Source organism: Eptatretus burgeri, chromosome 2, assembly GCF_056783735.1.
Source record: "Eptatretus burgeri isolate ZD-2024b chromosome 2, Ebu_testis_v1, whole genome shotgun sequence".
NCBI lineage: Eukaryota > Metazoa > Chordata > Myxini > Myxiniformes > Myxinidae > Eptatretus > Eptatretus burgeri.
The window spans coordinates 108,765,935-108,782,020 of record NC_140962.1 but is presented as its reverse complement, the minus strand read 5'-3'; the positions used below and the strand labels follow the sequence as shown (position 1 = coordinate 108,782,020).

Sequence of the window (16,086 nt, the reverse complement as noted above, 5' to 3'; positions counted from 1 at the left end):
ATATATATATATATGTACATATATATATATATATATATATATATATATATATATGTACATATATATATATATATATATATGTACATATATATGTATATATATATATATATATATATATATATATATATATATATATATATATACATATATATATATATATATATATATATATTGTTGCGGATTCGCGCCCGCCGGCGTGTGAACGGCCACGTAACTCGAATCGCGGCACGTCGCCCACCGGACGGACAATCCAGTCGTGACCCTCTCGGACTAACGCCGGGAACCAGTCACGGGTGGACCTTTCGGTCTCACCGCGATCGTGCCAATCGGCCCCCGCGTGGGATAGGGTTGCTCGGCAAATTCGACCTACCTAAGTACCCACACGGAGGGTAGACCGGGCGATCGCACCTCGCCGCAGGTCGACTTTGGACACGGGCCACTTAAGCGACCCGTTCCGTACTATCGGGATAACCGAGCGGTGTTATTCGTCGGCCTCGACGGTTCGATTAATTATCGGGCGTCTTTGCCCACGACCAACCCTTTACGTGAAGCAAGATGGGGATTCAATGAAAGAAATGACGAAGCGAAGCGGGAAAACAGTTCAACAATAAGCACATTTATTTCGCGATGAACGGAAAGCACACATATACAATTACACCAAAAGCACATGTAAAAGGAGAAGAAACACAATATTACACAAAAAGCAAATATAAAAGAGAAACACAATGCAGAGCTATCCGACTACCGAGCACACGGCAACACTTATACAATTTTACTTCACAGACGGCGCCGACAACACAGATACCCAAAGCAAAACAAAAAGAACCACCCTCCAGGATGAGGCGGGCCTGGGGCCGAGACCGTGTCGGGCCTACCCGTCTGATGATGAGACGCAAAGTGGCGGTGGCGCCTCAACTCCGCGGGCCTCGCGGACAGTGTCTGGTAGGGGGTGGGAAAGGGGCCCCCTTGTCGCACTTTCTCAGCGCGGGGGGAAACAGGAGGGGGTTGTTGATGCTCGGGGGGGAGGAGGATATCACCCTGTCTCGGGTCCCGCGACGAGCGTCTCCACCTCGACCTCGGTCGCGCCGCCGGCCTCTCCCTCCGCAGTCCCCGACTCCGACGCGAGCACCCCCTCGATCGCCTTCGCCGCCGCCACCTCTCCACAGCTCCGTCCTCTTCTTCCCAGCTCCACCGACAACTCCCAACCGTGAACTCGAACTCTGAACTCTTGACTTCTCCCCTCCGAACTGAACTGTTTGGCGAGCGCGGCCGTTTATATCCCCCGTGGCTTCGCCCCCCTACCTTTGACCCTTTACCTCCGACCCTTCACCTCCAACTGGCTCCCCATTGGACCGAGGAAAAGTGGGCGTGAATGCTTTTTGATCCATGAATTTGCATATAGCGACCACACTCCGACGCCCTGGAGGCGGGGCCAAATCGCCCCAGCTCGCCGATAGGACGGAACAGAAGTGGGCGTGAGTCATTTTTGATCCGTTTTCCTCGGAAAGTCTGTGATGTTTCTGAACACGCTGTTCGGTGCGCGCCCTGCACGAGTCCAGTACCGGCGCCCACAAGCGGCGCAAGAATGGTGGCGATGCGACGGTGGCGAGTTGTGACGGTAAAGGTCGTGGCTGTTGTTGTGAAGCGGCGTTGTGGTTGGTGGTTGTTGTTGTGAAGCGGCGTTGTGGTTGGTGGTTGTTGTGAAGCGGCGTTGTGGTTGGTGGTTGTTGTAATGGCGGCTGGTCCAAAATAAAGACAGTAAAAGAAAAACGGCTATCTAAAAGGGTCGCAGCCCGCATGAATGACATTTATTCCCGCTAAACAACGGGTTTGGGCCTAACTACTCATATACTTACAGAGATATCTCACCTAAGGGACCTGAATGGTGGTTTGCGAATTTGGTCAACCATAACACTACCCCCTCCCCTTTTTACAGACTCGTCCCGAGTCGTCAAATTTTCGTGTGCCATCATGTGTAGTTTTCCCCTAGTACATTTTACCTACGGATCCCTGAGTGCGACATTCATGGTATTCGTGTCCCCAAAATAAATAACCTGAGGGCTGAGTAACTACCTAAACAAACTCACTCACACGGACGACTTAAATAAAATTGCCGGCGCTAAGACAGACATGCCGGGGGCGCACTCATATTTACAGTACATCTTAACCTTAACTTACAAATTTTACACTAAACCATGGCCCAGGATCACTGAACTCTGCAAAAAGAAAGCAGTTAGCAGGGAGCCAGGCTGCCCGCATGCAGTCTCTAGCTTAAACAATGCAGGTGACAGGGAACGTGGCCGGCTGTTCACTCGCAGTCCAAGGCCTTCCCTTTTGAACTGAACGCAGTGAACCACAACGGTGCATGGGCTGCACAAACGCAGTCTCCGTGCCAGCTCAAGTGGCACACGCAATGAACACAACGAATGGATGGATGAATGGATGGACGCAAACACGGTGCACGGGCCGCCACTGCAGGCCCGTGTTGTAGCTGCCAACAGGGCAGTTCTCGCAGCTTGCAAACTGTTGCTTTCTGATCCTGGCGCACATGGCAATGAACAGGGGGGGGGGGGCAAAGCAAAAATTGAACGGGGCTGGTGAACCTGGGCAGTGGGCATGGCATGGCATGGCAAAGGCAGCAGCAAACACAGCCTGCAGAACCAGGCCGTTGCAGGCAAACACAGCCGGCAGATGAACTGGCCGGCACAGGCCTTGAAGTACCACAGCTGCAGATGATCCGGCCGGCACAGGCCTTGCAGCAACACAACAGCTGCCGATGAAGTGGGCCGGCACAGGCTTTGAAGAAAAACAGCCAGCCGGCAGATGAAGTGGGCCGGCACAGGCCTTGCAGCAACACAGCCAGCAGATGAAGCTGGCCAGCCTTTGCCGTTCAGTGGAGGTTGGTGGAGGGAGTGCGGTGGTGCTGGCCACTCGGAAGGCGGGCTCGGACCTACCCTACGGTCTCCCTCCCAACCTATCGCCTTTGCCTGTCACTGTCTATACCCACTCCCTTAATTTGTCAAACCCCAATTTAGCCACAACTTATTTTTTTATTTTTACTTCCCCACTATAAATCGTCCCCTAACCCCCTGTACTGTCCTTGTTCGGCTAACCTATCCTGTCACCTAGCCTACTCCCAACCCCTACGTTCCCTTCCCGGAGGGGAACAAGGGAGAGCTCGCGTCCTTTGTCGAGGCCCAACGAAGCCTCAGAATGGCCTCCCCAGACTTCAGCGATCTATAACCCAAAGTGGGTCCAGCGGCCCACAACGAGAGCGAGGGGATGGATGGTGCAGAGGGGTACACTTCCTATTCTACCCTATCCATTTAACTGTTAAACTACCCCGGGGCTTTCAACAAGCGCCTCGCGCTTAAGCTATTGGTTCTAACAACCCAGATTCCCGTCGCCTGTGTTGGTGTCCTCACAATTTCGGGCCTCGCCCCCCAATTTTCTCTCCGTGCCCTCACACGGTCTCATGGCTGGGACACGTGGCTCCCTTTGGCAGGCACGACCCTCTGCCGATTCTCCCGCTATGGCACCCCCGGGCACTACACTGCCTCCGAGCCTACCAGCTCCCTAACACCGGGGAGTGCCCCCCATGGCACCTCCCCTGAAACGCACACGTGGCAGGCTGGCTTCCCAGGCCCCTTTCCGAGGGTCACCCGTGCCCACAACACTGCCCACGTGGCTAATGGCGCCCCGGGCCCCCGCACCAAGCAGGCGCACCCGTGCCCACTACGCTATCCCGGCCCCCCATGGGCCCTTGGCCTACCATGGCCGACTAGCCTGGTGCCCGGGGTACCCACTCAGCGATACTCACTTTTCGCAGCCACGCTCCCAGCCCGTCAACAGGGCTCCTGCACCCCTCCAAATGGGTTTCGAGCCTACTTTCCCACCAACAACAAAACAACCTCCATTTTTCAATTTGACTAACCCCCTAACTCAGTCTACACTGACCCCGGGGTCCCTTGGGCGGGAGTCACTCCTCCCCCCAATCACTCATCGCACCATGCATTCCCCATTCGCTCCACTCACACAGACCCGCTGGCCTCACTCACTCACCAAGCACATGCTTCCACTTCACTCACCAACTCTTCAACACACTCACCGCTGAACTCTGCCATCCTAACTGCATCCTCTAACGAACTCGTGCTCCCACGTCGTCCCTTAAACTAGTAGCACGTTCCTTTTAACACTACGTAGCTAAACTACGTCAACTCTACACATTTACTGTCTGTCACTGTCTTCAAATTATCCCATTTTCCCATCCTAAATCTGGCTACAATCCCTCTAACTAATCCATTCCACGGACTCCATGAGGACTTACCCCTGCCCCGTGAAGTCGGTCTAACTAAGCTAACCCTTCCCCCTAACTAGTTTCCATCCTGTGCCCTGGTCAAGGGGTCTTCCACCCCTTGCCCAGGAATCCTGTGCACCCGAAAGTGAGGCTTGCTTTTTCCTTTTTTTTTTTTTCTTTACATGCGCAACACCAGCGCGGCAACTCAGAGCTCGCGCACTTTGCACCTGCCCGTGACGTCATGCAGCTGCACGTGTTCCTCGTCCCTCCTTGGACGGTGCCATCCGGCAGGGATACCCCTCCTGCCGGATTCCAACCCCACGTGCAGCCATGGCGTCACCGTGCGCATAAAAAAAAAACACAAGCCCCACGTCTCGAGGGGTTCCCCACGCGAACACATGTGCTTTGCCCGTTGGGGCTTAACACACACGATCGCGTGGAGAACCCATCCGGTCCAAATCCGTAATCCTGCCTAAACTTTGTCCGTCCGCGGGATCGGCAAATCCACCGCTGGCGTTTCCGGACCGGGACTTCACTCTCGCAAGCGAGCACGTGGGGGCCTCGTGCGTTGCACAGCACGGACCTCGTGCTCACTGCTGGGTGAACCCGGCACGGTCCCAGAAACAACTACAGCCGCCACTCGGCTTTCTTTCTTCACATGTCTCCGTCGTCGCCTCCATTCCACCCACGCACACCTGCGTGTTACGACGCTAACACACCTCACCATTACATTCACCCCGGGAGACGCGGCTGCATGTTCACACGTGCCCACCGACATCTCCCTTACATACCGCTCTCTCACACACACGGTCTCCCTTGCACTCGGCCGTTCACTCACGCATGCCATCTCCCTCGCACACGTGGCTCCACGCACTCGCGGCCTTTCACTCACTCGTGCCATTTCCCTCACACAAACCACACCACTCACACACGCGGGGGCACTCACCCGCGGTTCCTCATCCACACACCGTCCCTCACTCACACACGCGGGGGCACTCACCCGCGGTGCCTCACTCACACACACGGCGACACTCACACACGGTGCCTCATCCACACACGGCATGCTGGGAAGCACGTACTCCGGCACAATCGCCACCACTCCACTCACACACGGGGTCGCTTCCACACACGAGGACGCACTCACACCTTGCACCACACACACAGGGACAACCACACTGGGGATTCGTGTCCCCACAAGGGTCTCCGGGGCCTCTATACCCCCCAAGCTTTCCGTGCACCCGTTCGCAGCACTCCTCCCCTCAACCTCGCAAAGCACGACCGAACTCACCTGGTCGTGACTCCCCTCAAGGGGGCATACTCCCTCCCCTCGTTCCTGGAGGAGGCCATCCAGCTGCTCGCACTGGGTCCCTACACGCTCCGCGAGCTCAACCTCACTATCCTCCACTACCTCCGTGTGTGTGTGCGCGTCTCTGGCCTTGTCATTATCATGCAGTCTCTCCTCTATTTTTTTTGTCTCCCGTGTCTCTATACATTTATAAGTTTCTGTTGTCCCCTCCTGTCTATTAGTCTCCGCTTCTTTCTGGCGTCTTTCCCTTATCTTTATGTAGGTCAACCTTGCTTTCTCTTTAAGTCGCTCCCGTCCTTCCCTGTTTTTCACTCCTTGCTCTTTCACGATCTCCGCGTACCTCATCCTTGCTTTCCGTATTAATTGTTCTTTTCTCTCCCTCCCAATTACTTTCACCTCGTCTCTTGTCTCCCGAATTACTTTTTCCTTACCCGCCTCCACCGCGGGCCCGACAGCCGTTGCACCCCCTCCCAGCTCGTTCGTTCCTACACGTGGAGTCGCTATTTTAAGCTCCCTGCTGACGGCCTTCATGCTCGCCTGCAGGCATCGGCCCATGTTCTGCGTCTCACCCCGCAGCTTTTTCGTTTCTTCCTTCATTTGCTTGTTCATTCCGTTAATTTGGTTGTTCATTTGCTGTGAATTCGCATCCATCTTTTCGTTCATGCCTTTCATTTCGTTTTTCATTTCATTTGTGTTTGCATCCATCTTTTCGTTTATTTGTTGTGTATTCGCATCCATCCTCGTTGTCATTGCCGCCAGCATGGCGCATAGCTGGGCCATGTCGGGTGCGCTTGGGTGAGCCGTTTCGGCAAGGGTCGGGGGGTTTTGGTGGAGAGGGGGTGGGGAGGTGTCATACACCGCGGCCGCTGCCGCACCTATTTCGGGCTCTGGGTTCAGTTGGGCGAGTTCGTTTTCCTGTACAACCAACATTTCCTGCACGGGGATTTCATCCTGAGCCATGGATTCTACACATTCTACATCCATTTCTAATACCCCCGGCTCCCGCTCGCCTTGAGACGCCATCTTATTTCTCGTGAAGGGTTAATTTAGCTCGCTCGTAATTTGGAGGGAATCGGGGTCGCTTCTCTCACCCCTGGGCCGATTCCCGTGAATTTAGCTGGAGACAGGAGAGCCCGTTTTCCCGTTCTCCGATACCAGTGCCGCGAGGAGGGCGATGAGTTTATATCGCACGACCTGACACCAGTGTTGCGGATTCGTGCCCGCCGGCGTGCGAACGGCCACGTAACTCGAATCGCGGCACGTCGCCCACCGGACGGACAATCCAGTCGTGACCCTCTCGGACTAACGCCGGGAACCAGTCACGGGTGGACCTTTCGGTCTCACCGCGATCGTGCCAATCGGCCCCCACGTGGGATAGGGTTGCTCGCCAAATTCGACCTACCTAAGTACCCACACGGAGGGTAGACCGGGCGATCGCACCTCGCCGCAGGTCGACTTCGGACACGGGCCACTTTAAGCGACCCAGTCCGTAATATCGGGATAACCGAGCGGTGTTATTCGTCGGCCTCAACGGTTCGATTAATTATCGGGCGTTTTAGCCCACGACCAACCCTTTACGTGAAGTAAGATGGAGATTCAATGAAAGAAAAGACGAAGCGAAGCGGGAAAACAGTTCAACATAACTCACATTTATTTCGCGATGAACGGGAAGCACACATATACAATTACACCAAAAGCAAATGTAAAAGGAGAAGAAACACAATATTACACAAAAAGCAAATATAAAAGAGAAACACAATGCAGAGCTATCCGACTACCGAGCACACGGCAACACTTATACAATTTTACTTCACAGACGGCGCCGACAACACAGATACCCAAAGCAAAACAAAAAGAACCACCCTCCAGGATGAGGCGGGCCTGGGGCCGAGACCGTGTCGGGCCTACCCGTCTGATGATGAGACGCAAAGTGGCGGTGGCGCCTCAACTCCGCGGGCCTCGCGGACAGTGTCTGGTAGGGGGTGGGAAAGGGGCCCCCTTGTCGCACTATCTCAGCGTGGGGGGGAAACAGGAGGGGGTTGTTGATGCTCGGGGGGGAGGAGGATATCACCCTGTCTCGGGTCCCGCGACGAGCGTCTCCACCTCGACCTCGGTCGCGCCGCTGGCCTCTCCCTCCGCAGTCCCCGACTCCGATGCGAGCACCCCCTCGATCGCCTTCGCCGCCGCCACCTCTCCACAGCTCCGTCCTCTTCTTCCCAGCTCCACCGACAACTCCCAACCGCGAACTCGAACTCTGAACTCTTGACTTCTCCCCTCCGAACTGAACTGTTTGGCGAGCGCGGCCGTTTATATCCCCCGTGGCTTCGCCCCCCCACCTTTGACCCTTTACCTCCGACCCTTCACCTCCAACTGGCTCCCCATTGGACCGAGGAAAAGTGGGCGTGAATGCTTTTTGATCCATGAATTTGCATATAGCGACCACACTCCGACGCCCTGGAGGCGGGGCCAAATCGCCCCAGGTCGCCGATAGGACGGAACAGAAGTGGGCGTGAGTCGTTTTTGATCCGTTTTCCTCGGAAAGTCTGTGATGTTTCTGAACACGCTGTTCGGTGCGCGCCCTGCACGAGTCCAGTACCGGCGCCCACAAGCGGCGCAAGAATGGTGGCGATGCGACGGTGGCGAGTTGTGACGGTAAAGGTCGTGGCTGTTGTTGTGAAGCGGCGTTGTGGTTGGTGGTTGTTGTGAAGCGGCGTTGTGGTTGGTGGTTGTTGTAATGGCGGCTGGTCCAAAATAAAGATAGTAAAAGAAAAACGGCTATCTAAAAGGGTCGCAGCCCGCATGAATGACATTTATTCCCGCTAAACAACGGGTTTGGGCCTAACTACTCATATACTTACAGAGATATCTCACCTAAGGGACCTGAATGGTGGTTTGCGAATTTGGTCAACCACAACAATATGTATGTATATGTATATATATGTATATGTATATATATGTATATATATGTATATATATGTATATATATGTGTATATATGTATATATATATGTGTATATATGTATATATATGTGTATATATATGTATATATATGTATATATATGTATATATATGTATATATATGTGTATATATGTGTATATATGTGTATATATATGTATATATATGTATATATATGTATATATATGTATATATATGTATATATATGTATATATATGTATATATATGTATATATATGTATATATATGTATATATATATTGTATATATATGTATATATATGTATATATATGTATATATATGTATATATATATATATATATATATATATATATATATATATATATATACACACATAGATATGTTGTTGCGAATTCGCGCCTGCCGGCGTGCGATCGGCCACGTGACTCGAATCGCGGCACATCGCCCACCGGATGGACAATTCTGTAGTGACCCTCTCGGACTAACGCCGGGAGCTAGTCACGGGTGGGCCTTTCGGCCTCACCACGATCGTGCCAATCGGCCACCCGCGTGGGATAGGGTTGTTCGCCAAACTCGACCTACCTGAGTACCCACGCGGATGGTAGACCGGGCGATCGCACCTCACCGCAGGTCGACTCCGGACCCGGGCCGCTTAAGCGGTCCGTTCCGTGCTATCGGGATAACCGAGCGGTGTTATCGTCGGCCTCGACGGTTCCGATTAATTATTGGGCGTATTAAGCCCACTATAAACCCTTTACGTGAAGCAAGATGGAGATTCCAACGAAGGAAAGGACGCAGCGAAACGGGGAACAATTTAACATAATGCACTTTATTTACACGACACATGAAGAGCACACATATATCAATTTAAAACAAAAACAACAATGCAGAGCTAGAACCGAATACGCGAACACACGGCAACACTTATACAGTTTTACTTTACAAGACACTGCGCCACAAGATCCATCCAAAAAACAAAACAAAAGAAAAGGCCACCCTCAAAGACAAGGGGGCAGACGGGGCCCGTGGGCCTTTATGGCGTGGGACTTGGCAGACCAAACGAGTCCCACAAGACCGTTGCAGGTTACCTGCACCCTCGCGGTGCGATGGTGGGCGAGCTCTCTCCGGCGCTCCTTGTACGAACGCGCAGGTCCGCGCAACACAGCTGGCAGAGTGGCACCTCCAGTCCGCGTCCCTCCGCGACGTCTGGACTCCCCATCGACTGCAAGTTCCAACGAGCGGGTCGCTCTACGGACGGCTTCTCCAAGACCCAGACGGGCAGAAGACCATGAACCGCCGACTGATACTGACACGCCTTGGACCTGACTTCTCTGACCTGACTTCCTCTGGCGTGACTTCCTCTGGTGTGACTTCCTCTGGTGTGACTTCCTCTGGTGTGACTTCCTCTGGTGTGACTTCCTCCGGTGTGACTTCCTCTGGTGTGACTTTCTCTTTGCGGTGCCTCCGTGCGCCCTTTTATTTCCCCAGCACCCCGCCCCTCCCTTCGCGGCACGCGGGAGGGGGGGGGGACATTCCACCAGAGAAATCGGAGCGGGAGTTGAGTTTCAACCGTCATTCTTGTTTACCAGAGAAATCGGGGCGGGAGTTGAGTTTCAACCATCATTCTTGTTTACCAGAGAAACCGGGGTGGGAGTTGTTTCAACCATCATTCTTGTTTACCAGAGAAATCAGGGCGGGAGTTGTTGTTGTTCCCCTTTTGTGTTCGTGGAGATGTTGACGGTTGCTGGCGGAGTGGTGAGGATGGCGTGGTTTTTGAGAGGCAGGTGTGGTTGTGGTTGTTGTGAAGCGGCGTTGTGGTTCGTGGTTGTTGTGTGATTTATTATGAAGGCAATTTGTGTTCTTCAGTATTCAAGTTTTCTTATTGAGTTTAAAGAGGTGTAAAGACATACAAATAAATAAATTCTGGGATTTACCCAGTGTCTATTACACCGCTTTATTTAACTCGTTACATTAGTTATTCGTGCCTGTTATCTGTGTCCTTTATAACGTCCTTAAAAACAGTAAGTTTCCTGTTTGGAATGATTTAAAATTTTGTTTTGACTACCAGGCAGGAAAACAGAGTAAAACTAGAGGGGGAGCACTCGGTAGAGTGCAAACCTCCGCCGCCAATACTGCTCGGTCACTCAAGTGAACCTGATATCCTATTCATTCAATTTGACGTCAACAGCGCTCAGAGTTATTGTTTGCAACTTTCCCTTTTACTTTTTACATCCTCAATTCATTCGTCACAACTCGATTCCTTGAGACAGAAATTGATTTTACGTGGGTATATCCACCTGAAGTTCCAAAGTCAGCCGCAATTATAATTTTGGGATTTTTTTGTTGGAAATCACTTATAACATGTAGAAATGCAAAAAGAAGAAATCGAAATTTTGTTGAAAAAAAAAGTTGCAAAAATTTTCTTTTTCTCTAACAATTTTTTTTTGGTGGGGGGGGGGGGTGTTGGAAATCACTTAAAACATGTAGAAATGCAAAAAAAAAATTCAATTTTTTTTTCAAAATGGCCGCCATATCGGCCATATTGGATTTTGGACCAAGTCCAAAATCTAACGGCATTATCCTTGGACGATACCTAATCCCCCCACCAAGTTTTGTCGAAATCCGTCGAGGAGTTTTTCCTTAATACTGTTCACAAACAAACAGAAAGGGGTGAAAACAGTAATCTTCGATGGTGGAGGTTAACTCGAGGGGGAGCACTCGGCAGAGTGCAAAACCTCCGCCGCCAATACTGCGAAGTCACTCAAGTGAACCTGATATCCTATTCATTCAATTTGACGTCAACAGTGCTCACAGAGTTATAGTTTGCAACTTTCCCTTTTACTTTTAACTTTTACATACTCAATTCATTCGTCACAACTGGATTCCTTGAGACAGAAATTGATTTTACGTGGGTATATCCACCTGAAGTTCCAAAACCAGCCACAGTTATAATTTTGGCATGTTTTTTTTTGTTCGAAATCACTTATAACATGTAGAAATGAAAAAAAAAAAAATCGAAATTTTGTTGAAAAAAAAAAAAGTTGCAAAATTGTTTTTTTTTTCTTTTTTTTCTCTAACAATTTTTTTTTTTTTTGGTTGGAAATCACTTAAAACATGTAGAAATGCAAAAACAAAAATTCAAATATTTTTTCAAAATGGCCGCCATAACGGCCATATTGGACTTTGGACCAAGTCCAAAATGTAATGGCATGATTCTTGAACATACCTAATCCCCCCACCAAGTTTCGTCGAAATCCGTCGAGGAGTTTTTCCGTAATACTGTTCACAAACAAACAGACAGACAGGGGTGAAAACAGTAACCCCCGTCCATCTTCAATGGCGGAGGTTAAATATTATCTCACTCCACTCTGCACATGTACGATCGGGATACATTCAAAGCCAAAGTAGAGTAAAACGAGAAACTTGTCGTCCTATTCATGTCCCGATTCGTGTTCAAAATACAACATTAAATTTAAATTACTTGTTCTTCGATCATAAACTGATAAGACAGACAGATGAACATGAGCCATTGCTTAACCCTGTTTTTCGCCTCGCATGCATGGGGTAATTACCACATGCTCATTGTCCTGTCCAAAGACTGCATCGGATAATCCTACTATTAATTTGCAATTTGTCACTGGCTTTGACACCAATACAAGTTTTTTTTTTTTATTATGAACCCGAGGTATCAAAAAGCTACATGAATTGAACAAACAGTTTCAAGTGGAGCACCTCACAGCCATTAGAGCATTTAGCTTTCATCAGATGCGGCAATAAATGTGAGTTGTTGCTCCCAGCTTGCCGGCTCGATGATAGAAGACGCCATTTGTATATTTGCCACTTACGTACATCCCTACCCCAAGCGGACACGGACAACTTGCTTAGAGTAATAATGTGTTCCCTTCTAAGTAACTTCACCGCTGGAGGAGGCTATTAGGCCCATCAAAGTTTGCGCTATTATTACCAACTTATGGTTGTTCATGATCTATCCTTTTAAATGTTGATCCCAAAACAAGCAAGCAACATGTACCAATTTTAAAGTCTTTGGCAGACGGGGTTCCACTTCCAACAGCATTGACGTCCCAGACTCAGAGCAGACACTCCAATCATCACACCAACCAAGCTGGTATACGTGTGGATATTGGGAATATTGTGGATATAAGGAAGTGGAGATGCATACGTTTTGTTCTCTTTTTACGAAGTTTCAGAGTTAAAAGGAACCTCTGTACAAATGTTGTCAGGAGAACTTGCCCACTGAGCAACCATTTGACCCTGTTTGGTTAAACCTACATGGAAAAGTAGAGATATCTGTGCTGAGTTCCACTGGCGTGCATGACCGACCATTTTTCATGGTTGGAGTTGAGGTACCTTTTCACGATCTCTCATCATCTTTCATTCGAGCATAAATGTTATTTGTTTTAAATGACCGATGCCCATACCTGCAGACTCTTGTCGAAAACACCTGGACGTGACCTCGCTCACCATGCATCGCAGCGAACTCTACTGCAACGCGTGCTTCACACGCCTCTTCGGCCCAAAGGGATTCGGCTTTGGCCAGGGAGCAGATGGGGCTCAGAGTTCAGCTTCTCCCGGTCCAAGATCAAAAAGCACGGGCACGTCGTGCCGGTTCGCCCGACTCGGGAACTCGGAGCGCTGCTCGCGCTGTGGAAAAGCCGTGTACGCAGCCGAGAAAGCCATGGGAGCAGGAAAGGTACGTGCTCAATGAGGGATTTGTTGTGTCATTTCGCTAATGGGTTTAATCAAGATGCAGCATGTAGAACTTCACAAACCTATTACATGTCTATCTGTGAGTGTCAATGAGGATACAAGATGAAGTGAAACACGCGCAAAAAATGTATTTTTTGTAACACGTACTTGTTGATGATGTCAGGTGGTTTTGGTTGTTGCATGTGAACTCCTTCCGTGTCCTCTTATATTGCTTCGAGAAGTATTACTGTTTATAATTTTGTGTGCTCCTTCTATCTCCTTCGAAAGGGTTCCTGTTGTCGTAGAATAATAAACGTCGTTGGACCCACTATATTAAGCTCCATTCTCACTTCTTCTTCTTCCTACATCCGGATATACGGGTTTTTAAAACAGGCATTTTATACGATTAAACAGACAAGAGGTTTTCCTATAAGTAAATTTATTATTTACTTTCCAACAGCCCATTTTTCGCTCACCTGGAACGCACTTCTGGGGAGTTTAGGGGAAGGCGCGTCGTCTGTCCGTCAGTCTGTACATAAATACTTTCAACTTCTTTGAAACTACACATACGGTTTTGTTGAAACTTTACCACGTTCATCACCGTGTATGCACCAAAGTTAGTTCATGGCATAAAAAAAAAAATCGGGCCCCAAGGTAGTATATGGGGGTTGCCCCCCAAATGAGGTATTTGCTGTCTTCTCAAAAACTACACATGAAATTCTTCTGAAACTTGACCACTATCTTCAACACCCGTGATGTACCAAAGCTTCTTCATGACATTAAAAAAAAATTGGGGTCTAAGGGGTGTAAGGGAGGGGGTTGCCCCCTGAAATATGTATTTTCTTTTTTGTCTGAAACGACACCCATAATTTTGAAGAAACTTGACCACAACCTTTACACCAGTGCTGTACCAAAGATTGTTCACACCATTAAATTAATTTGGTGTCTATGGTTGCCCGCCAAAAGAGGTAGCTTTCTTCTCAGAATCTACACACAATTTTGATGAAACTTCAATACAACCTTCATCATCCGTGATGTACTAAAGTTTATTCACAACATTAAAAAATTGGCATCGAAGGGATTCGACATGGGGGTTGTCCCCCAAAAGAGGTACTTGCTTTCTTCTCCATTAATATTTTGTGGGTCATGATGCCGACCAGTGGCTCCCTGGTTCTGTTATCCAGCCGCGACCAGGTGAGCGTGCAGGGGTATTGCCCATATGTTTATTATTCTATGACAACAGGTCCAGCCTCTTCTTCATTAAAGCTCGAGGTCCAGCTTCTTCTTCAATAGCAGAAACACAGGCATCCTTAAGATTAAAAGGACACAAATTTTTGTTCCAAGTAAATCTATTATTAGCTTTCCAACAGTGTCGTTATTATTATATGACGGCAGAAATCCTTTAAAATGAAGCATAACACGAACGGACACTTCTCTGCCACCCCCCCCCCAAAACAACTATAAAATATCAGATTTGCACTTCATGGACACGGTGCTTCCTCACAAAATGCACCGTCCTTTGGAGGAATGAAGGTAAGCTGGTAGTTCTATCTGCTGACATTAGTTGGCGGAGATGAAAGATCCCATGGTATCTCTAACCGATCACAGGATAGCATCCCTCATGGCAGAAATAAGGCCCAGACACCTGCAAATGGGGGCCTACCTCATTTTGAAATGTACAGTATTGTGGTATCTGTGAAGGGCTCAAATAAGTACAGAATAATTATTCGGTACAACAAACAGTAATAGGACCTACAAGGGCCATAGCATCTGTACGATTAAATTAATGGACCGGTGTTTGTGTGTTTGTTTGTCGTGCTACTACTCCTACAGTTTTGGGCTGATTACATCGAGACTTGCTACATAGAATCAGCATGACCCCAATTAATGTCGAGGGGTGTTTTCACCTTTGCCGGTGGTCTGTGGGGGCACAAGTTCTCAATGTAAATGTGTATTGTGTAGCGCCCCCTCCAGGTGGGGGAAGATATTACAAGTCTCCACCATTTACACTACAGTATTCCTGTCCCCACGTTTTTCAGTACAGTGAGGGTGTTTTGAATTATAAGCAGTAGGTATGTTCTTGCTTCATGCACGTAACCAGAGTTATTTTTTTATTATTTTCAGGAGCGATTGAGGCAGTCAGTTGCCTATACACAGCCCAAATAACGGTGTGCATCAGAACGTGTTGTATGCTCGTAACAAGATCACCCATCGGGCGGGAAGTCCGCTTGTACAACTAACAAGGCAAATTTTTATTAAAAAATTCATAATAATATGTTTTGAGATACCTTCGGTCTATCCATACATGGTATTGGACGATCCCAAGATCCAACCAAATTGAATTCATCACTACATCTATGGTATCATCTTGTATCCTCATTATCATCCTCGAGCATGATGTATGACCATGACAAATGTGGTACTTGCATTACTTTCTCAGGTGTTCTCCCACTTTGGATGGACATACACACAAACGACCAGAAATTTCATATAATTACCTTTGTTCCACTTTCTTTATCTCACTTGCTGCCACCTTTATTTTTTAGTAAATTTATATATGTTGGAGACAAATATTAATGGGTAAAGGTTGCTCACAAGATAATGTCAAATTCCTTCAAAAATTAATGAACATGCATTACTCTGCCTTTGGGCTGGCAGGATAGCCTAACTGGACGTACACTCACCTCTTGAGCCATCTTACCCTGGGTTTGAATCTTGCAACCAACTATAAACTGTCATCCTGATGTTTTGCAGGCATCAATGTGTGTGCCATCCCTCAGATGTCCAGTCTGATAGCATTAGTTGGTCGACATTAAAGATCCTATGGTCGATCATGGAGTAG

The 16,086-nt window shown here is 48.8% G+C and overlaps 1 protein-coding gene across 1 annotated transcript in view; it reads left to right on the top strand.

The window, feature by feature from the left end:
- Positions 1-15,611, top strand: part of LOC147032775 (cysteine and glycine-rich protein 3-like) — a 36,789-nt gene extending 21,178 nt beyond the window's left edge. The window contains exons 3-4 of the mRNA XM_085870677.1: positions 12,983-13,248; positions 15,369-15,611. Of these exons, the coding sequence (XP_085726803.1) occupies positions 12,983-13,248; positions 15,369-15,410 (308 nt within the window). The 3' untranslated portion in view covers positions 15,411-15,611. The remainder of the gene's footprint in view (positions 1-12,982; positions 13,249-15,368) is intronic.
- Positions 15,612-16,086: the final 475 nt, after the last annotated feature.